The 23,673-nt window shown below is 48.8% G+C and overlaps 2 protein-coding genes across 4 annotated transcripts in view; one reads left to right on the forward strand and one right to left on the reverse strand.

Annotated features, from left to right (window-relative positions):
• Positions 1 to 8,351, forward strand: part of LOC135826250 (uncharacterized) — an 85,006-nt gene extending 76,655 nt beyond the window's left edge. The window contains exon 16 of the mRNA XM_065338879.1: positions 8,216 to 8,351. Coding sequence (XP_065194951.1) covers positions 8,216 to 8,223 — 8 coding nt within the window. The 3' untranslated portion in view covers positions 8,224 to 8,351. The remainder of the gene's footprint in view (positions 1 to 8,215) is intronic.
• Positions 8,352 to 10,140: 1,789 nt separating this feature from the next.
• On the reverse strand, positions 10,141 to 23,276 carry LOC135825789 (uncharacterized). 3 transcript variants are annotated; one of them, XM_065338413.1, is made up of 5 exons: positions 22,939 to 23,276; positions 20,459 to 20,548; positions 13,012 to 13,289; positions 11,145 to 11,398; positions 10,141 to 11,111 (listed from the first exon to the last, which is right to left on the reverse strand). In XM_065338413.1, the coding sequence occupies exons 2-5, from the start codon at positions 20,483 to 20,485 to the stop codon at positions 10,969 to 10,971; spliced, it is 702 nt and encodes a 233-aa protein (XP_065194485.1). In that variant the 5' UTR covers positions 20,486 to 20,548; positions 22,939 to 23,276; the 3' UTR covers positions 10,141 to 10,968. The 3 variants fall into 3 exon arrangements, with proteins under 3 accessions (XP_065194485.1, XP_065194483.1, XP_065194484.1); XM_065338411.1 differs by having other exon boundaries at positions 10,141 to 11,398; positions 22,939 to 23,271; XM_065338412.1 differs by having other exon boundaries at positions 10,141 to 11,398; positions 20,459 to 20,587; positions 22,939 to 23,271.
• Positions 23,277 to 23,673: the final 397 nt, after the last annotated feature.

Consider the following 23,673-nt stretch of genomic DNA (forward strand, 5'->3'; position numbering starts at 1 on the left):
ATGGCGAACGACCACCGCACATGCTGGCTTGCTTGGATTCTACATGTGCACCGATATCAGGAAACACGAGGTCAAGGCAAGAGCGAGGCTTCCGCTGAGACCACAGGAGCTGGAAGGGTGTCTGGCCCGTCGTCGAATGCGGCGTACGACGATACATAAACAGGAACTTGTGCAGCCGTGACTCTAAGTCACCAAAGGCGAGCTTGCGATTGCCGCTCTTGACTGTCTGCACAGCTCTCTCAGCAAGACCACTACTGGCAGGATGGTATGGTGAAACACGGGTATGCTTGATACCATTGGACTGGCAATAGGCAGCGAATCCAGAGCTGCTGAAAGCAGGACCGTTGTCTGTCACAAGACATGACGGCAGTCCAAGACTAGCGAATGACTGGTGAAGTTTCGGATGGTAATAGCCGATGTCGCTCCAGAGGTGACATGTGCTTCAATGTACCTGCTGTGGCTATCTACCAGGATCAAGAGCATCTTGCCATCAATAGGGCCAACGTAATCCATGTGGACGCGAGACCATGGCCGACTTGGCCATTCCCACGGATGAACAGAGCTGGGGTTGGGCGACTTCTGAGCCTCCTGACATGATGAACAGCTTCGGACTCTGTGTTCGATCTCTGTGTCGAGGGATGGCCACCAGAAATAGCTGCGGGCCAGCGCTTTCATCTTCGTGATGCCTGGGTGTCCATGGTGCAGCTGCTGCAGTAACGCCTCTCTGCCAGGAGCGGGAATGACGACACGTGAGCCAACCAGAACACATTCGGCTTGGACGGAAAACTCATCGAGTCGACGCCAGTAATTTTGCAGGTCGTCCGGTACGTTCTGCGGCCAACCTTCCACAACAAACTTGTGGACTAATGACAGAACCGGATCTCGGCTTGTCCACTTGGATACTTTTGCTGCTGTCACAGGCGAGGAATTGAGTACGTCAATGGACAGTACAACTTCAGCAGGTGTTGGAGGCTCGAGCTCAGGGCCATCAGCAGGACGAGGCAGTCGGCTCAATCCATCTGCATTGCCGTTGGCTTGACCCGGCTTGTACTGTAAACTGTACTCATAGCTCGACAGCAACAATGACCAGCGTTGTAGACGGCCGCTAGATAGGGGTGGTGTTGGTTTGTCAGGAGCGAACAACCCAAGCAGCGGCTTATGGTCGGTCTGTAAGGCGAATGAGCGACCATAGATGTACTTGTGAAACCGTTTGACTGCGTACACGAGAGCGAGTCCTTCACGGTCCAGTTGAGAATAATTCTTCTCTGCTGATGACAGGGTTCGGGATGCAAATGCGACGGGACGCTCAGTACCATCCGGCATGGAGTGCGACAATACAGCACCGACACCATAGGGTGAAGCATCGCAAGACACTACGATCGGAAGTGACGGATTGTAGTGTGTTCGAACCGGTTCAGACGACAGCAGCGACTTGCCGTTGTCAAACGCTTTCTGCTGCCGTTGGGACCACTGCCGAGTCTTGGCAGACAGTAACTCGTACAACGGCGCAAGAATGGAGCTGAGGTTCTTGACAAAGCTATGGTAATAGTTAATCAGACCCAGAAAACTTCTCAGCTCAGACACATTGCGTGGACGGGGAGCTGCGAGCAGATCCTGGATCTTCTCGGTTGAAGGACGAATGCCCGTGGCGTCAATGACATGTCCGAGGAACACTATGGACTTGGCCGCGACAAGACATTTGTCACGATTCAGCTTCAGACCAGCACAGGCCAAACGATCAAGCACTACACGGAGGTTCTTGTCATGCTCTTCTTGAGTGCTACCTGAGACCACGATGTCGTCAAGGTACACGACCACAAACGGTAGACCAGCTAATATCTGTTCCATGGTGGGCTGAAATATTGCTGGTGCGGCAGATACACCAAACGGCAGGCGATTGTATACATACAGTCCCCTTGGACGTGTTGATAGTCGTGAGCAGCTTGGACTCGTCATCCAGTAAAAGCTGCTGATATGCATCCTGGAGATCCAGCTTCAAGAAGAACTTTCCGTTTGACAGCTTCTGGTACAGATCCTCGATGTTGGGTAGCGGGTACTGATTGTTGGGTAGCGGGTACTGATTGTTGGGTAGCGGGTACTGATTGACTTTAGCGGACTGGTTTACGGTACACTTGTAGTCGCCACAAATAAGAATGTTGCCGTTTCTCTTCATGACTGGGACGATAGGTGCTGCCCAGGCCGAGAATTCCACTAGACTGAAGATTCTGGATTCCTCCAGACGCGTCAGCTCGGCTTCCACAGCAGACTGTAACGCGTACGGCACTGAACGGGCTCGGATAAATCGAGGCTTGGCGTTCTGCACTACTGACAATCGGACCTTGCCATTCTGCTATGTGCCTATACCAGGCTTGAACAAAGACGGATACTCGGAAAGAACGTTGTGGTCTCGAGTGACGTTGAACACAAAGTTCCAGTTCAGGCGTAGTAGCTCCAGACAATCACGACCAAGCAGGTTGGGGCTACCACCTTTCACCACGTGAATGGGAACTTCGGCAGACTGACGCGATCCATGTGTCACACGCGCCACAAACCGACCTTGGACTGGCAGAATCTTGCCATTGTACGTACGCAGCTTCAAGAGATTGTCAGTCTCCAGTTCAATCTTAGACTTAGACGACAGACGGCGGTACTCAGTATCATTGATGATAGTTACGGCGGCACCCGTGTCAATTTCGAATACGGTTGGAACGTTGTCAATGTGCAAGGTACACATATACGGATCAGCGTGTGCACTTGCGGCGGTAGGAGTGTCTGGAACATCTGACGCTCCAGCCGATGTATGAAACAACGAGTACTCATCAGACGGTGCAACTGTACTGCTGCTAATTTTCATACTACTGGTACTGGCAGACTGTTCACCAGAAACACGATTCACTGACGAACGACAGACACTGGCGAAATGATTGTTTTTATTGCACTTACGGCAGGACTTGCCCCATGCTGGGCACTGCTCTCGGTTTGCATGCCAGGCACCACCACAGCCACCACAGCGACGGGATTTACTGTGAGTGCCACTGGCGCTGGAGCTTGCAGCTGACTTGCTGCTGGCATACGTTGGCCTTGGTTTCCGACTGGAGGACGAATGCTCCACTTTGTGCATTGTCGATTCCTTGCTGAAATTGGCGCTGGTAGAGCTGCTGATGCCTGCCATCGCCGCCACGGATGACAGCGTCGCCTCGACAGAGCGCGCGTATGTCAATAAATCCATCAGGGCAATACTGCTCTCCATAAAGGCCTTCTCTCTCACTTTCGAGAGGACGCAGTGCTGTACGACTTGAGATTTAATCTCAGAGTCGACATTGGAGAAACTGCAGTGCTTGGCCAGCCTACGTAGCCTAGAAACATAGCTGTCGATCGATTCAGCTGCTGCTTGCTTCTCTCGCCTGAACAAATAAATTTCATACTCCACGTTGCGCTTCGGCATAAAGTGGGCCAGCAAGGCATCTTTTAGCTCCTTGTACGTTCCAGTCTGGCTATCGTCTAAAGTCAAATACAGGTCAAAGACATCCTCTCCTCCGACATGCAGGAGCTGAGCCTTCTGGCGGGCGTCCTCAGTGACTTTAGCTGCTATCAAATAATTATCAAATCTGGCAACCCATCTCTCCCAACGGAGGCCAATAGATTCCGCCGGTTCGAGAGAAAATGGAGTCCAGGACTTCATCGCTACAGAATCCATCCTAGCATCCTAGACAAAACACTTGACTTCGTCGCCAAAATATTATGGTTCACACAATACATGATACTCAACAGAGGACATTCATGGTAATCACTTTCAGAACGAAACAAGAAGAAGAACGACAACCAAAGAGCAAGCACAGAAACTATGCATGCACGCACTGTACGCAGCACGTGCAAAGTCAATAAATAATGACTTCCAAAGAACAGATACCACACTAGCCACGCTTGTTTCATCAGGAGGGTGTCTGTTCTCACCTCTACATATACCCTCCAACACAAGCTACGCTGCTTGTGAATACTGTAAAACCGGAAAGTCTGCCGACCAAAAAGTTTAACGTTTTTGTAATTTTGGCATGATAGCGTGCAGAAAGTTTAACGATGGCTACCTGGCCACCCATCTGTATGAGCATCTCCGCACAGACATCTAGCGATAACGGTGTGTGTGCGTGCGTGCGTGCGGGCGGGCGGGGGGGGGGGGGGGGGGGTGTGGGTGTGTGTGTGAGGTTGCCATCAACAACTTCCACCACCGCTCTCTCAGGTTCATTCTGGGTGTGTCCCGGCTCGATCAACAGCTGCAGCATGTCAACAACCAGGAGCTGCGAAGACGCTGGGGTGATATGGCACTGCCATCTGATACCGTCAGACACCGCCGTCTGCAGTGGCTTGGGCATGTCGCCAGAATGCCAGATAACCGGCTTCCGAAGCTGATACTGTTTAGCTTCTTCTCAGATCCACGCCCAGCCTGTGGGCCACGACTGCGATGGAAAGACCTCGTCGCGCGTGATCTTCGTTTCGGTGGCATAGTGAATTGGCTCACTTTGGCCCAGGATCGCCCAGCATGGCGCGAGGCAATTGCAAAGACTCCGGATGATCTCGTGGAGTGCAACAACAACAAAGTCACCTGCAAGGTTTGCAACCGATCATTCACTGCTCGTGGGATTCACCGTCACAAGTGCTCAGCTGTACGGTCCTTACCTGTTGCCCAGCAACCTGGGGCCCGTCACTGTGGAGTTTGTGACCGCTGGTTTCAAAGCGCTGGCGGTTTTGCAGTTCATCGTTGTGTGGAGCGTCAGACATCGGACGAAATACCAGCTGTTTCAACGAGATGCAGCCTGAATTTGGACTGCTGCCGGCACCATTGCTCGACCTGTGATCGCTGCATGAAGAGTCAGGCTGGTTTTAACCGCCACAATTGTACTCGAGGCAAACGACTGCGAAAGGACCAGAGGACTAATCTGCCCATTCAATGCAGCCTATGTAGTGAACGATTCTCCCGCCCGCAGGACCTCACCCGCCACCGAAGACAGAAACACTAGCTGTGTGTAGAACGGTCCCCTTTCACCTCAATTACTCTCCTTGTTTCTTTTCCTTTCTCGCTGTTGTCTCCCGCTTCTGGGACCGACGTGGCCATTTTGTGGTAGTTGTACATAGTAGTAGTGTGTGTGTGTGTGTGTGTGCGTGCGTGCGTGCGTGCGTGTGTGTGTGTGTGCTGTCGTCCTCACGACCCTCTTGTATGGTGCGGAGACGTGGACCACCAAGGCAGGCCACCTCCAGAAGCTTAGGCCACCCTTTCTTTTTTCGTTGTTTAACGTCCGCGCCCGCGTACCTTTTTGCCTCCGACCGGAAAAAAAAACAAGAAAGTAGTAGTACCAATAATATGCGAAGTTGTAAATACATGATTGTGTAGTTTCACAGTGTGCCGGTCATGACCTTAAACTTATAATCTTGCCTCCCTGGCATGCCTTTGTCTTGTGTTCTTTTTCTTTTTTTGTTGGCTTTTAAATATCGTACGGTGTGTGTCCTAGTAAAAATCCAGATGTAATGAATTCATGACATGCTAACTCCATGCTATGTACCTGTTTTGTTGGATTCATCAGGCATGTGCTCCAATGTACCATCAAAGAGTGTTGTTCTATGCCTGCAAGTGCCGTTAGACCCAGAAATATTGTATATATCACATGCTTTACTGGTCAAAATGTTTGATTGGGGTTTCCAGTTTTTGGAATGGGCTTTTGTTTTTTTTTCGCCCTCCCGCGTACCTTTTCACGAAAAAAAGGACGTTAAACAATGAATTAACAAAGGGTGGCCTTAACACGTTTCACCATCAGTGTGTTCGGTCCATCGTGGGTATCGGCCGTCGTCAACAGTGGGATGATCGGATCTCAACGGCCACATTAGCGGCTACATTCGGTGTTGACCCTGACATCACCAGCATCATCCGTCGCCACCGGCTTCGTTGGCTGGGTCACGTCGGCAAGATGGACGACTCGCGCGCACCGAAGCAATTGCTGTTCGGTGAGCTGCCTGCCCCCCGTGCTTGTCACGGCCCGAAGAAGAAGTGGAGAGATGTGGTGTCGACTGACCTGGCGGACCTCGGCGTGACCACCTGGCTTGAGAGTTGCCAAGATCGTCCCGGCTGGAGACGAGTTGCGAGTAGCACTCCACCGCGCTGGCCCGCTCCTGATCCTCTTCTATGTGTCTGTGGACGCCCATTTTGTCGACCAGGAGACCTGAAACGACATGCCAAGTTCTGCGCTCGTGTTCTCACTTGAACTTTCCGACATTCGCTATCATTGCGTACGCAATGGGCAAGATCAAGGTCAAGGTGTGTGTGTGTGTGCGTGTGTGTGTGTGTGTGTGTGTGTGTGTTTGTGTGTGTGTGTGTGTGTGTGTGTGTGTGTGTGTGTGTGTGTGTGTGTGTGTGTACTGGTTACCCCAGCAAGTGTAGGGTGTGCATAGGTAACTGTCTTGGCCGGTTTATGCCGATGTACTCCGTGTGGTGTAGACCAGGTGTGCATTGGTGGTCGATTCACATGGCTTTGCCAGTTGTGTGGATTAGCCAGTTATCTGGCGCAAGTCTTGATCTGTCTCCTTCAGATCTTGTTCGCTATCGTTGCTATAAGAGAAAATCTGTGGGTGCACATCCAGTGCATTTGCAGCTTTGCGTGCTTCTCTTGCGACGGGCGTATACATGGTACATGGTACATGGTGTGTGTGTGTGTGTGTGTGTGTGTGTGTGTGTGTGTGTGTGTGTGTGTGTGTGCATGTGCGTGTGTGTGTGTGCGTGTATGTGTGTGTGTGTGTGTGTGTGTGTGTGGAAGTTGGACTAGTTTCGGCTCCACAATCCAGTGTGTCGTTACTATATAGCTTTCATGGCTGAGGTTGTTGGTACGTCTGTTGGCCCTGGGTTCCCAGTACCCAGTTGCCGAGGCTGGTTGGTAAAATAACTCCAATTTCACTTCACGGTACCAGTGCATCTAGTGTCTGCTTTTATCAAAGCAGCGTGCTGTCTATTCTGGTAACCCCAGCAAGTGTAGGGTGTGCATAGGTAACTGTCTTGGCCGTCCTATTCCGATGTACTCCGTGTGGTGTAGACCAGGTGTGCATTGGGGGGTCGATTCACATGGCTTCGCCAGTTGTGTGGATTAGACAGTTATCTGGCGCTTGTCTTGATCTGTTTCAATCAGAATCAGATCCGCTATCGTTGCTATAAAGAGAAAATCTGTGGGTGCACATCCAGTGCATTTGCAGATTTGCGTGCTTCTCTTGCGACGGGCGTATACATGGTACATGGTATGTGTGTGTGTGCGTGCGTGTGTGTGTGTGTGTGTGTGTGTGTGTGTGTGTGTGTGTGTGTGTGTGTGTGTGTGTGTGCGTGTCTTTCTTCTCTTTCTCAGACTCTTCCTGACTTTTCTTTCATTCTCCTGGGTGGTTACCAACAGCCAGTGCATGCCGGAGTATGTGGTGTGATGTGTGTGCGGGGAAAAAAGAAAAAAAAATGAAAAGACCAAAAATAGGGATTCACTGGCCAGAAAATGTCACCCCAAATAGCTGTATGGTGTAGACCAGGCTGAATAGTGACGGTCAATTCTTCAGCCTTGCAAGCTGTTGAATGGTGTAATCCCAGCACAAGTTGCTATGGCTTCTGCCGTAGCATTGCTATCATCGCCTCCGGCGATGGGCGTCAAAGGTCAAGGTGTGCGTGTGTGTGCGTGTGCGTGTGTCCCATATGGTGCTGTGGTATGTGCAGCGATTTCCAATCGATAGGTTGCGGGTTCGATTCCCGATGATTATGGTCACGCACGTCTTTCTTCTCTTTCTCAAACTCCTTATGACTTTTTCTTTTATTCTCCTGGGTGGTTACCAACAGCCAGTGCATGCCAGAGTATGTGGTGTGATGTGTGCGCGGGAAAGAAAAGGAAGAAAGACCAAAAAGTAGGGATTCACTGGCCAGAAAAAGCCACTTCATAGCTGTGTGGTGTAGACTAGGCTGAATAGTGGTGTTCAGTTCTTCAGCCTTGCAAGCTGTTGAATGATGCAATCCCAGCACAAGGTGCTATGGCTTCTGCTGTAGCATCGCTATCATCGCCTCCCGTGACGGGCGTAAAGCAGTAATGGTCAATGGTGTGTTTGTTGGTGTGTGCGTGTATGCGTGTGTGCATGTGTTCACGTGTGTGTGTGCGTGTGTGCGTGTATGCGTGTGTGCGTGTGTGTATGTGTGTATGTGCACTTGCAGGACATTGAAGGTTTCCATCATGTCACCTCTTGTGGCAAAAAACAGATGCCAGCAGTACCCGCGTCCATTGTGGTGCTTCTTGCTGCTCAAGCACTTCTTTATCATCAAGAAGAAGGGCATAGATGTTAGCAATCAATGCGGTGATTTGCCAGCTATCGACTCGAGCCTAGCGAGCCGGATTGCTCATGTGGTTTCTCCTCCTGCCAGAGTCCCGGCCACACTGCCTGCTCCTGCCAGCGTCCCGGCCACACTGCCTGCTCCTGCCAGAGTCCCGGCCACACTGCCTGCTCCTGCCAGAGTCCCGGCCACACTGCCTGCTCCTGCCAGAGTCCCGGCCACACTGCCTGCTCCTGCCATAGTCCCGGCCGCACTGCCTGCTCCTGCCAGAGTCCCGGCCACACTGCCTGCTCCTGCCAGAGTCCCGGCCGCACTGCCTGCTCCTGCCAGAGTCCCGGCTGCACTGCCTGCTCCTGCCAGCGTCCAGACCACACTGCCTGCTCCTGCCAGCGTCCAGGTCACACTGCCTGCTCCTGCCAGAGTCCCGGCCTTGCTACCTGCTGCATCAGGCATGGGTATGCCACCAGCTAGCAGGGGTATGTGATCTATTGCCGGCAGTTTGACCCCGATCTCGTCTGTCTCTGTCTGTTGACAGATGCAGTATTATTATTATTATTATTATTATTCCCTCAAATGATGAAGTAGGTTATTCCTGCGTGGAACACACGCTTCCTGCCGAACTTGCCCCCAAGTTCCCTCAAATGATGAATATTTTTAAACAACCGCGACTTGATAGTTTTAATTGCACTACAGCAATGCCATGGTGGCAGCAATTCAAGAATAATTCCTTCTTGATGACATTGATGTTGTTTCCCAGCGCAAACATACAGCAATTTTGGCATTATAATTCAACCCTTTTATGAATTATCCCCAGACTTTTTCCGTTTTAAATACCCTTGACAAATGAATATTTTGTAGTCAATACTTTTGAATTCCTTGACTCTGTCGTGCATTTCAATATCAAGAATCCACTTGACATACCACACTGTCTGTGAACGGGAGATCAGTGGAAACACAATCCATACGAGACGGCACTGCGCAGTGCACTGGGGTGTCAGAAGTCGTTCAACATTGGTGCAGCCATGAATAGGTACAGGGTCCAGGGATCCTCCCCTGGGAAAATATTAGGGAAATTGGTCCGAAATAGCCCATCATAATTATTATTTCATTGCTTCACAAGGCACGAGATGGAAGTATTGGTGTGGCTTTGGCCGCACCTGTCGCACCGGTTCTGACGCCCCTGGTGTACGTGACGTGACATAAGTTGTGAAACCGTTTCTTAAAAAGACAAATTCAAAACCGGTTCAAGCTACCGTAGGAGGAAAGCGAACATATCGTGTTCAGGTTAAACTCGGATGGAGAGCCAAGGATTAAAACTAAAACGAAAGGACCAAAGGTTTACAACTGTTAAGATTTCATATAAATCTTTGGTCCTTTCTTTCCAAGTTTGATACTGTTCAGTTTTGTTTTGTTCTTCTCTAGCGGGTATACCAGCCATAGCCCCATACTGGTAAGCTAGTGTTAGGAGGGCGAAGGCAGTATGAAGCACTATGTGGTACAAGAACCAGGATACTGCACTGGTGGGGGCAGGAAAGGGAGAGAGGGGGGGGGGGGGGGGAGGGGGGTAAAGACGAAAAGCGACGAGAGAGCAAACTCAGCAACCTTCGCTATGCTCGTTTATCATGCATGCTTATATTTGCTGATCTAGCTAGTCGAGCTGGTGCTAAGTCACGTGTCACGGTTGGACGCGTGCGGCAGGCCTGGCGCCCTGCCTGCGCCAGCCTTTGTGCCCTGTTGCGTGTGATGACGGACGTACAAGGTACGACACACACACACACACACACAAACACACACAGAGACATACGAAATAGAGCGCTGTGCACCGTGGCTAGCGCCAGATGCTACTAAGGTAACGTATTTTGCATAGCTATGGGAATAAAAGAAAGTCAAATCTGACGATACTAACGACAGGAGTCAGTGATGAGAACACATCTAACGCTACGTCCTAAAGTCTACTAGGAACTTTCCGAAGAAGTGGGTAGGAAGAAGTGGGTAGGAAGAAGTGGGCAGGAAGAACAGGAAAACAGCACTTTGCGGCAAGAGGACAAGAAAAATACCAAAAAGGCCTATAATTATGGTGAAATATAATCATTTCATGGTAGACCATCTAATGTCTCTCTCACATACTTCAAAGAAGTACGCAAATACACACGTGCGGGCGCACGCACACACACACACATACACACACACACACACACGCACGCGCGCACACACACGCACACACACGCACACACACACACACACACACACACACACACACACACACACACACACACACACACACACACACACACATACACACGTACATTATAATAGATAGATATGCAGTAACAGCTGTGCAGTCTCTAGTGGGTGTGCTGTCTAAAGAAGCACTGCCGCATACGTGGCAGCCAAAACAAGTAGAGAAGTGTGATGATAATTGTCTCGGTCCCAGTCTCGAAAAACAGTACTAATTCCTTCCTTTGGTGCGTAATAGCATGGGATTCACCCAATATCTTTCCCACAATCACTCACTTCAATGGTAAGCCATACTGAATGCCAGGTCTAGCTCATGGGTATGTTGAGAACAGCATTTGTCACGGGGAAAAAGCTGCGCCGATGGCACACGGGATCGCGGTCGAACTGCCGGCAGTAGCTCATGTACCCCTGCTAGCTGGTGGCAAATCCATGCCTGGTACAACAGGCAGTATGGCCATCCCGGCACGGGCAGCAGCAGGCAGTGTGGCCGAGACACAGGCAGCAGCAGGTTGTATGGCCGTCCCGGCGCGGGCAGGAGCAGGTTGTATGGCCGTCCCGGCGTGGGCAGGACCAGGTTGTATGGCAGGGACGCGGGCAGGAGCAGGTTGTATGGCCGGGACACAGGCAGGAGGAGAAACTGCAAGAGCAATCCAGCTCGCTAGGCTCGAATCGATAGCTGGCAAATCACGAATTTGATTGCTAACATCTATGCCCTTCTTCTTGATGATAAAGACATGCTTGAGCACCAAGAAGCACCACAATGGACGCGGGTACTGCCGGCATCTTTTCCTTGCCATGAGAGGTGACATGATGGAAACCTTCAATGTTCTGCAAGTGCACATACACAAGAACACACGCACGCACACACGTGAACACACGCATAAAACACATATACGCACGCACGTGAACACACGCACAAAAGTTACACAGATAAGCACACACGCACATACGCAATACAATGCAATATGCCCATCCGGAGATGATAGCAGGTCCCGATGGGACCAACAGTGTTCAAGTCACGAGCAAAAGGGGACGTGGCGAGTCAAGTCCTGGAGATGGCGATAGCGCTTCTCACCGTGCAAACGATGCACACACACACACACACACACACACACACACACACACACACACACACACACACACAAGTAACGTCTTCTGCATAGCTACGGGAATAAAAGCACATTACTATCTCTGTTGTCCAGGCGGTCAGGGACCAGGCACAGTCCACCACTTCAAGCACTTGTGAATGTCCAGAACTCTACATCACATACATGTACATGTACGTCTTGATGTGGAAGTGCCAGAGATCTGGCATGTGACATCACTATTTCCACAAAAAATGGGAAAGGAGTAGTAATATGGCAAGAGAGTAGTAATATGGCAAAAGAGTAGTAATATGGCAAAAAAGTAGTAATATGGCAAGAGAGTAGTAATATGGCAAAAGAGTAGTAATATGGCAAAAAAGTAGTGGGGGAATGGGTGTGTCCACCCGAATTCTTTTCAAAGTAGTAATATGGCAAAAAGTAGTAATATGGCAAGAGAGTAGTAATATGGTAAGAGAGTAGTAATATGGCAAAAAGTAGTAATATGGCAAAAAAGTAGTAATATGACAAGAGAGTAGTAATATGACAAGAGAGTAGTAATATGGCAAAAAAGTAGTAATATGGCAAAAAGTAGTAATATGGCAAAAAAGTAGTAATTATTTTCACTAAAATACACCTACAGGGTGCCCATAACCTCGAGGTCCGGATAGCAGAGATGTGTGTGTGTGTGTGTGTGTGTGTGTGTGTGTGTGTGTGTGTGTGTGTGTGTGTGTGTGTGTGTGTGTGTGTGCACTGATGCCGTCAATCCTTTTTCTGCACCTTGTCCTCACCCACTTACTGAGGTGTGGTGAGCCCATAAGTGGGATCATTTTCAAGTCCACCCAGAGTTTCGGGGATTTCAGGGGGTGTCGGCCGTTGGGCGGTTCAATAGCCAGTTGAGTCATCTTTCCAAGATTCCTTTTGAGTCTCTCTCCCCTCTCCCGGGAAGACCCACGTGACCAGTTTTGGCAGTGAGCAACAAGTACAAGTACAAGTGTGTGAGTGTGTGTGTGTGTCTGTGCCCTGCCGCTGCCTGCTTCTCCGCTGTGCTGCGTCGCTCACTGCCAGGCTTGTGACCGCTGCTTTGCGTCTACACGTGGCCGCGCCCGTCATCGCTGCTCACGGACTTGTAGTCGTCCGACCGTTCAGGACCGTCAGGGTTTCACATGTGTTTGCGCCTGCTCTCGCCGATTTCGCTTGCCGCATCACCTGGATCGTCACGGGGCTGTGTGCTCCTCCTCTCTCTCAGCTGCCCCTCCGGCGCCCACGTAACCTTCATGGCAGTGGCTCAACAGGACAGGACAGGTGTGTGTGTGCGTGTGCGTGTGCGTGCTAGCAATATTTTATAATTTTACTCACCGATCAGAACCGCCACACTGTTCCTCCTGACAGAAGTGACTTAGAAAACGAACAAACTCATCTTCGCTCCGTAGAGCATCGCACATCCGAGCAACACGCAGGATCACATCCGAATGCCCAGCACCGACATGCTGGCAGCACAGCATCCATAACTCGGCCAGATCCACAGCCGGCTCGATAGTGTCGGACGACGATGATGCCACGGCAAGTGTATCTCTGCTTCCACCAAGCATACACAAAAACGTGTCCGCACGGTCAGCAAGGAACTTCTTCACCTCCTGAAAAATAAAACCAGAAAATGGATGAACAGAAGAATTTGGAATATACACAACGAATGGAACACAGTATTTAGCTGGTTTTCAAAGCGAATGGAACACACAATTTAGGTTTTAAAGTTCCAGAATGAACGGAACGTACGATTTAGCAGGTTTTCGTTTAAAAGTAACCTAATTCCGAACAATCTATCAAATTGAAACAGGTTGATGGGGAGCAATAAACACGACAGACTTGCAGTCTTGCCGGCACTGAATCAAATACAGAATTACAGATGATCAAATTGTGGTGACAACTAGCAACGCACCCAATGGACGGCGGTCATTCAAAATAAAATGATTTCCTGAAACATTGCACGACATTGACCGACGGTAGTTAGTTGTAGAATGTCAGTATTTATTAAAACTGGAGTATGTCCTGAAGAAAGTGTCTGCTCCGAACATCGGAGCTCGCGCTTCCTGCCAACTGACTTGAGGGGTGAATTCCCCGAAACACTGTGTCTTGAGCAGGGAGTGGTGCTTTCTTTCAGGTTTGCCAAGTGAAAGGTTCGACGTGCTTCTCGTGTGCTCCACACGCAGTCGTGAGTCAGTCAAGTGTCAAGTCAGTCGGCAGGAAGCGCGAGCTCCAGCATTCGGAGCAGACACTTTCTTCATTAATCACCGGCGATGTCGCAACATCATTCGCACTGGAGTATATCCTATTGTAAGAAAGAAAAGAAAAAGGACCAGGGAAATACAAGTTACGCTAACATCACCAGTTACCGAACAATCAGCTCATGCGCTAACATCGGACGACACTGACAGACGGTAATGAGCTGATGAGCTGAACTGATTGGTTAGTAACTGGTGGTGTTAGTGCACATTATAGCGAACTTGTAGTTCCTTGGTCCTTTTTTCTTTCTCATAAATATACTCTTGGCTCTCCATCCGAGTCCTTTATATCCGATTAGGGAACAATATATTACAGCTTCTTCAAACCGAATCCATAGGAGCTAGCCAGCAGAGATCCTACAAAATTGCCTTTGCATGCCCCAAGTCCAAGAATAAATCTGCATCACTTCGAATCGGTCGAAGAGGGAGAATGTCAAAGCGTGAAATTTTCGCGGCGTTTTTAGTTCGGGTTTTCAGAATCCGGACAGGTTTGCGAGGTTTTAATTTTGCGATTGCAGAATGGCATTCTGGCTAAACCTGTGGCATTCTTGCTAAATCTTTCATGGATCTCCTTTTCGCGCTGTCTAAATTTCGCGATTTCCACGCGGTCGCGAATTTCGCAGAAATTAGACTATCGCAATAATATCACTGTTTACAGTACTGGGATTCATATCATTGTACTCAGCATCCAGAAGACTACAGCTATAGTCCACAAGCCAAGGTGCCAAAAAGTGACTTTTCGCTCCCGTTCAAGGGGGACAAAGGTTTGCCATGTGCAAATGATAGAGAATGCGTAGAGCTTTCAGGATCTGTGTGACTTGACCCAGAAACATGGGCTTTGTTGACCAAATCGACGAAATACTTCTTGAAGAGTGTTACCATAGCAACCAAAGTGATAATTCCCAATTTAGGTATCTTGCAGATTAAATACTAACAGTGTTGCTTTGGGATGAAGTAGCCAAGGCCCAGACCTAGCTGTGTACAAATTTTCATGATGATCGGAGGTGTCTTACTACCTCAATAGCATTGCTTGGAATCGAACACAATAGCGTCAATACACGGAATGCAACATAAGTCACATTTGAGAAAATATTTACAAACAAGGAGCCTGCACAAAATAGGAAATGTTGACAAGTACAGTAAGTATCGTTTATAAAGTGACCGGATATAATGATATACCGGTTATAGTGATAGAACACGTCAAAATCAAAATCAAATCAGAAAAAATACAGCTAAAATATCACTATATACACTATTATCGGCTATACCGATATATCGCTTATTGTGATGGACTTCAGGAAGCAAACCATATCAAATGTACAGGAAAATATCGCATATAATGATCAAGAGTGATGATCACAAAACAATTGTTTTTTTCGACGTACTCATGATCTCTTTTTGCACCAACCCATTATTTTACCTGCACACACATGTCCGTTTCTGGCTGTGCTACCCCTCGCAATGTGCTCCCTTTGTCTCTTGTCCGTTTCTGTATGCACATGTCCTTTTCTGGCTGCGCTACCCCTCGCTCCCTTTGTTTGGTATTGTCCTTTTCTGTATCTTTCTGACGCTTTTTGTCCGTTTCTGGCTGTGTTGCCTCTCACGATGATGTTGCCAACTCACGTACACAGCCACTCATGTCTATTTCTGGCTCTACGCAACTCGTTGGACACCGAGTACGCGAGTACGGATCCAGCTCAGGCTTTTTTTTTTGGAGAACACGCTGAAGAAGCAGCCATGCCACATGATGTATCGAAGTACTAGTACATGATTGTACAGTCTGTACTCGTACTGCACTGCCATGCACTGCTCTGTGTCATGCACCGGTACTCAGTCCGCGGAGCATGCATGCACTTTCAGCATGCTTTTTCCAGCGTGTACGCATCATTTCATGTGCAGTCATGTGCCATGTGTCGGTCAAACATGCAAATCGGCTATAGTGATGCACCGGATATAGTGATAAATTTTCGAAAATCAAAGGGGCACGTTATATCCGATATTTACTGTAGTCAAGTACTCTAGATTGATAATTTATGATTTCCCAGCATGAAGGCTCTGATTATAATAGTACTGGCATAATGGATCGGATGGAGAGCCAAGTATAAATTTATAGTCAAGAAAAAATGGACCACTAAACTACAAGAGAATGAAGTTGAAGACACCACTGCAGCTGTACTTATGGTTGATGAAATATGGTGGTAAAGACACACCTGGCAATATGGCGGTAAACACACGCCTGCCCACACACGTCTTCTCAGACATACCAAGGACACTTTAGGAGGGACTGATCACATTGGTATCTCCCGCACATTTGCACAAACTGTTTCAGACCCCATTCGGACACACCTTCACTGCCCATCTGGTCCCCATCGCCAGACTTCTATATTGGCTATCTCGCAGCCTACGGTCACCGACGTTGTAAAGATCCTTCGTAATCTCAATGCACATAAAGCTCCCGGAGCAGACGGGTTGCCTCCGATCCTTTTCAAGAAATGTCATGAAGTGATGGCAGGTTCCCTGTGTGCTCTTCTCAGGGCATCTATTGAGGAGAGTAAGTTTCCTGCGCTTTTCAAGCATGCATCCGTGAGAGCACTTTTCAAGGGCGGGGACCGCTCTGAACCGCGAAACTACCGACCTGTTTCACTTTTACCGATCGCTAGCAAAGTCCTCGAGAAGCACGTGTACAACCAATTAAGCCTTCTTCTGAGAGAGAATCCCGACATTATTCCACCCCAGCAATTTGCATACAGACGATATCACTCGTGTGAGGAGGCCCTGGCTGTTGCAATTGATAGTTGGATGAAAGATTTGGATAATGGGAAAGTTGTTGGCGTAGTGCTCGCTGATGTCAGGAAAGCGTTTGACAGCGTCAATCACCAGTTGCTGTTGAATGAGTTATTTGATTGTGGGATTGGTGACTCGGCTCTGGCATGGTTTAAAAGCTACCTGAGTGATCGAACGCAGCAGCTCATTGCACCAGAGGGCCTGCCACGCGTGCCATGTACGCAGGGTGTTCCGCAGGGGTCTGTTTTGGGACCTATCCTATTCAGCCTCTATGTCCGTGGTCTTCCCTCATGCGTCAACAGTTCCACAGTTCTGCAGTTTGCGGATGATGTTAATATGTATGCAGCTGGTGACTCTGCTGAGGAAGTCATCGGAGCTTTGAACGGAGATCTGGCCAAGCTGTCTGTCTACCTGGAAGAGAAGCGCATGACGCTGAACCCAGCAAAGACGAAGTTCCTCCTCCTTCACAGAAAGACAACAGCAGTGCCTGGTTCCGCCAGTGTCGTCATTGACGGCGTCCATGTTCTTCGAGCGCAGTCCGCACGCTATCTTGGCATTGTCATTGACGAGCACCTGACTTTTGGGCCACAAATTGACGGTTTGATTGGGTCTGTCAACAGGAAACTCGGCGCCTACCGCATGTCAAGACATCTCTTGCCATTCCACGCACGGCGTAGCTTTTACCTTAGTGTTATTCAGTCGTCATTGGAGTATGCAAGTAGCGCATACGTCCACACCCTCAGTTCTTACTATTTCGATAAGTATGTCCGGCTATTTAACAGGTGTCTAAGAATAGTTTTTGGTTTCGATAACTTTACCAGTGCCTCTCATATTCTTAGCCTATACAATCTCTCTCACATTTCTGTCCGAGTCAATTTGAAGCTTTTTATTCTTGTATTTCGCTCTGTCCATAGCGGCACATGTAGCTCCCTCCTAAAAGAAATTTTCCATACCCGCTCCTCCAGTGCACATACTACTTCCGTCACTAGGTCCCAAATCTCTTTTTCTCTGGCCTTGCCTTCTGCCCACACTAAAGCTGGTTTTTCTCGTCTTGGCTACATAGGTTCTGATCGGTGGAATATGCTGCCTTCCACTGTTCGCTCTTGTACAGATTATCGCCCATTTGTTCGTTCATGCTTAACCTTTCTAGGGGCTCCCGTAAGAAGACCATAGGTCTGTGGGAAACACCCTAGTAAAATAAATAAAATAATAATAATAATAATAACACGCTCTCTACGCTGCACAGTTCTGGCACAGAGCTCTCCTTCGCACCACCACCACCATCAGTTCGCGCCTGGCGCCTCGTCGATGCATGGTTAGCGGTATCCGACATGGCAGGCTGGTACATCAAGTAGCGCATGGCACATAGAAGATGACACAGCAACGACATTGCTCGATTGCGACGTACGTTTCGTCCCCGCTGGACTCATCAGGCAAACTTCTTCTTGGATGTCTTCATACGGAGCTTAACTCGGGAGAATGAAGTTGAAGACACCACTGCAGCTGTACTTATGGTTGATGAAATATGGTGGTAAAGACACACCTGGCAATATGGCGGTAAACACACGCCTGCCCACACACGCTCTCTAAGCTGCACAGTTCTGGCACAGAGCTCTCCTTCGCACCACCACCACCATCAGTTCGCGCCTGGCGCCTCTGTGAGGGAGAAGGAACTTCGTTTTTGCTGGGTTCAGCGTCATGCGCTTCCCTTTCAGGTAGGCAGACAGCTTGAGCAGATCTCCGTTCAACGTTCCTATGACTTCCTCAGCAGAGTCACCAGCTGCGTACATATTCACATCATCCGCAAACTGCAGAACTGTGGAATTGTTCTGCAGACCACGGACATAGAGGCTGAATAGGACAGGCCCCAAAACAGACTCCTGCGGAACACCCTGCGTGCATGGCACGCGTGGCAGGCCCTCTGGTGCAATGAGCTGCTGCGTTCGATCACTCAGGTAGCTTTTAAACCATGCCAGAGCCGAGTCACCAATCCCACAATCAAATAACTTATTCGACAGCAACTGGTGATTGACGCTATCAAACACTTTCCTGACATCAGCAAGCACTACGCCAACAACCTTCCCATTATCCAAATCTTTCATCCAGCTATCAATTATAACACAATTGCAACAGTCAGGGCCTCCTTACACGAATGATATCGTCTGTATGCAAATTGCTGGGGTAGAATGTCAGGATTCTCTTGGAAGGCTGTTGGAGTGCGCATCCAAGATGCGCCAGAGCTTTTAGCCAGTTAGTTGTAGAACGTCAGTACAGTCGGTCAGTGTCGTGCAATGTTATCGTATGAGCTGATTGTTTAGTAACTGCTGGTGTTAGTGGACATTATAGCGCAACTTGTAGTTTAGTGGTCCTTTTTTTCTTTACTATAAATTTATCCTTGGCTCTCCATCTGAGTCCATTCTTGCACACCTGATGAGCCGTCCTTATCTATACGGCGAAACGATCGTCGTGTAAAACTGCTGCTTGTTACCCACTGCTTATTGTCCATTATTATTATTATTAAATTTTTGAAAGGGCGAAGCGAGAAACAGATGTGCATAGGCGAATCTAAATTGCCATAGTTGAAGTACAGTACTATTTTACTGAGGCATACGGTTTTGCATGATTCTTGTTCGCATACATGTAGCTTCCCATTTTATTGATCTTCGCATCTTTGAGCCACACAAGTTGTGTGGAATGTTGCTTTGCGTCCTTGAATCGTGGTTTGACCGTATTGTCCAGTGGTCTTGCCAGTATCGTCATCGACATGCATGAACATCCGCCAACGACGTCCTTCACAGCTGAGACTTTCCGCCTTCATGCTAGGAATCATAAAGTATCCTTCTAGTGTGCTTGACTACTTGTCAACATTTCCTATTTTGTGCAGGCTCCTTGTTTGTAAATATTTTCTCAAATGTGACTTATGTTGCATTCCGTGTATTGACGCTATTGTGTTCGATTCCAAGCAATGCTATTGAGGTAGTAAGACACCTCCGATCATCATGAAAATTTGTACACAGCTAGGTCTGGGCCTTGGCTACTTCATTCCAAAGCAACACTGTTAGTATTTAATCTGCAAGATACCTAAATTGGGAATTATCACTTTGGTTGCTATGGTAACACTCTTCAAGAAGTATTTCGTCGATTTGGTCAACAAAGCCCCATGTTTCTGGGTCAAGTCACACAGTTCCTGAAAGCTCTACGCATTCTCTATCATTTGCACATGGCAAACCTTTGTCCCCCTTGAACGGGAGCGAAAAGAGCGAATAGTCACTTTTTTGCACCTTGGCCTGTGGACTACTATCGGAGTTTTTATTTTCACCCTGAAGTACCGTAGACTTCCTCTTTGAAAGACTTGTCAGATACCGACGCAAATTGGGACGCAAAAGGGAACCAAAGAAACGGCAAATTGAGTCATCTTTCCAGGATCCCTTCAGAATCTCTCTCCAATCTACGGGGAGACACGTGAGCAGTTTCCGGCCGTGAGCAAGCGCCAGTACAGGTGCAAATGTGTGTGTGTGTGTGTTCATGCGTGGGCAATCCCGCTTCTGCCCCGTCTGACACCGCTACCAGCCTGATCGTGGATGGATGTTCAAGGTTCAGGGTGAACGTGCACATATAAAATACGAGTGTTTGTGTGTCTGGGCCATCAAAGGCCTACGTCCTGTGCGTCCCTAGCTTGTAGATTGTTTCATTCGTCTTCGGAAATGAGAATACGTTTCTACCGATATGAAAAGACTAACCGGAGGAAGTGACGGGTCTTTGGCCATCTCCGCTTTCTTCTCCCAGAGCGCCACTTGCTTCCTCGCTACAGCATTCTGTTGTCCTTCGAGCTGTGTAAAATCCCATCCGCACGCACATACCGCACACGTCTAAACAGACACAAGCGAAACCGCCAAAGCACAGAAACAAACACTTTGAAGATACGATTTTTCTTCAAAGAAAATAGAGCGCTTAAAGAATAGGACTTGAGCTTGCACAAGTTAGCAATGGAACGAGACTAAACACACTATTTTTCTTCAGCTGGTGCATAGAAAGTAGAAACTGGCACCCATCTACATGCACGCATGCACACACGCACACATGTACAGTGAAACCTGCCTAAGGCGACCCCTCAAGGGACGAGAAAAAGTGGTCGGCGTGGCCAGGTGGTCTTCTTATCCAGGTTCAGTGGGTCACGTGACCTTATCCACATGTGATACATCATTTTGATCAGTGCATCACACCTATGCTACTCTAGCACGGCCAGTGTTCCTGGGGTCCGCAGACCTGTCAAATGCCGTACATGCACCATGCATGCACATGTACATCTACACTTCCTGCACTGATGTGTAGATCTACCATGCCTGGTTGCTGGTGCACCATGCAATGCGTACATTTACATGACTAGCACTGTGCAACGCGGTCGCGGGTGGGTGGTCGTCGGACGCGTTGAGCGAGTGGTCGCCTTATCCAAGGTGTTTTGAATGTGAATGCGTCCGCGACAAGGAAAAGTGGTCGCCATGGTCGAGTGGTCGCCATATCCGAGTGGTCGCCATATCCGAGTGGTCGCCATATCCGAGTGGTCGCCATATCCGAGTGGTCGCCATATCCGAGTGGTCGCCATATCCGAGTGGTCGCCATATCCGAGTGGTCGCCATATCCGAGTGGTCGCCATTACAGGTTTTATTGTACGCACAGAAAAGAAGTTGGAATTCCTATCTCAGCAAAGGCTGTGTGCAAGAAATCACTGAAGAGTTTTAAAGGGGAAGTTAAGGCAAAAATTAAAATTTCACCAGTTGTAGTCTTCGGGGTGCTGAGTCGAATGGTCGTGGTCCGAGGAAGCTGAGACGCTCCCTTCCTACTTGAATACCAATCGAACTCGCGCACTTCCACCGAAACTGGGTGACTGCGCCCTACTAGATGGGGATTTGTATGCAAAATGTCACTAAAAGCGCCATTTCGTTCTTATAAAAGCACGGATGACCGCGATTGGCCCATATGTTGTAGTCTTTTGGACGCTGAGTCGACTGGTTTTGGTCCGAAAAGGCTGCGATGCAGCGTTCCGCCTTTATTCCCAATCGAACATGGTTGAACAAGCGGTCACGTGCTCCTGCGTACGCCAGTCACCTGGTCACGGTGCCTGCAGGGTACAACTTACTAGCCTGTTTGACCTTTTTTGGGTGCAGTCCTGTCACTCGAGTTGAACTCGAGTTGAACCTTGGTGTGAAAGTTCTCACCTGCTGGCGTGGTGACCAGGTGATTTGGGCACCCAGGAGCACGTGACCACTTGTTCAACCATGTTCGATTGGGAATAAAGGAGGAACGCTGCATCGCAGCCTTTTCGGACCAAAACCAGTCGACTCAGCGTCCAAAAGACTACAACATATGGGCCAATCGCGGTCATCCGTGCTTTTATAAGAACGAAATGGCGCTTTTAGTGACATTTTGCATACAAATCCCCATCTCGTAGGGCGCAGTCACCCAGTTTCGGTGGAAGTGCGCGAGTTCGATTGGGATTCAAGTAGGAAGGGAGCGTCTCAGCTTCCTCGGACCACGACCATTCGACTCAGCACCCCGAAGACTACAACTGGTGAAATTTTAATTTTTGCCTTAACTTCCCCTTTAACTTGATGAAGTTGTTTGTTTGTTCGTGCGTGGAACACACGCTTCCTGCCGTGCTTCACACTTGACTGACTCACAACTGCCAAATCCGGAGCACACGAGGAGCACGTTACACTTTCCCTGATGACTGATGTGCTCCTCGTGTGCTCCAGACTGCAGTCGTGAGTCCGTCAAGTGTCCTGTTCGGCAGGAAGCGGGCATTTCAACGGGACAAGCAACTTCATCCGCTGATACCGGCAAAGTTGGAAATTCTAATTTTGTTCAAAGTCGGAGAATGTGAAATCGGAGGCGAGTGGTGCAATAATCTAATTAGTTGGCCTGTAGCAATGTCCTTGCAGTTACGTGGCAGACAACGATGGAAGTGAAGAAACTGGGCGCGTTGCATCTCCCAGCAGTTGTCCGTTTTCTCAAGATAACAATCCAAATTGGTGATGCACAAGTAATATAGGGAACAACTGACAAATCTCAAACAATGTTTTCTGAAGCGGCTGCACCACCGTGGAGCTAGCGCACCATAATACATGTCAAGCAGATTTCGTTTTTGGGTTTTGATCAGGGCAATGCCAATGAATTAACTCCATGGTCACTAGAATGTTTAGACTTTGGTCTCATCTCTTACCTGGAAAGTGCTACCTTCGAACTAGTCAGGGAGCCGACCTTCAAAAAAGTGGCGCTCCAGGTCGGGCGAGATGGAGTACAAGATCTCTTCAGCAATGGGTTATGGGTCTATCAGAGAAGGGCTTTCGAGTTCTTGGCCACCGTCAGTTCACTGCATCTGCAATGTCTTGACACCGAGGTGCTGCTGGCCGTGCAATCAATGCCAATGGTCAACTGCATACTAGCCCAGACAGGCAGATACAGGGGTTGCAGTGCTGGCAAGTGCATTGGCGCTTATATTATAGGACCATCGCAAAAGTTCCCACAAGCCCCTGAAACATGGAAACGAAGAGCATACGGGGGGGGAGGGAGTCGGTGTCGAAAATCGCAAACCGGGCTTCAAAAAAGTATTGACGACATGTAGGAGCTGATATAGATTAGCATGCCATCACAGCCGGCGTAGATCGCTTGTCAGGACGCGTAGTCCATTCGCTCAAAGGATGCGACGGGCCCGTCTTCCCCCCAGATGAAACAGATGAAACAAGATGAAACGAGATGAAACGAGATGAAACAAGATGAAACAAGATGAAACGCCAATGTACGGGCGCAGATGGGGCCGAGATGAAACGAAATGAAACAAGATGAAACAAGATGAAACAAGATGAAACAAGATGAAACCAAAATGAAACTCGAAGTACGGGCGTAGATGGGCCGCGAATGAAACAAGATGAAACAAGATGAAACAATGTACGGGCGG

Source organism: Sycon ciliatum, chromosome 10 (genome assembly GCF_964019385.1).
Source record: "Sycon ciliatum chromosome 10, ocSycCili1.1, whole genome shotgun sequence".
NCBI lineage: Eukaryota > Metazoa > Porifera > Calcarea > Leucosolenida > Sycettidae > Sycon > Sycon ciliatum.

Bases quoted from the DNA above. Each gene is read 5' to 3' on its own strand.
- LOC135825789 (XM_065338411.1), bottom strand. From the start codon at position 20,485: ATGGCCAAAGACCCGTCACTTCCTCCG. The intron at 13,290-20,458 runs GTTAGTCTTTTC...TTTATTTTTCAG, and splicing joins AAGACCCGTCACTTCCTCCG to GAGGTGAAGAAGTTCCTTGC. The intron at 11,399-13,011 runs GTGAGTAAAATT...GTGCACTTGCAG, and splicing joins CAGTGTGGCGGTTCTGATCG to AACATTGAAGGTTTCCATCA.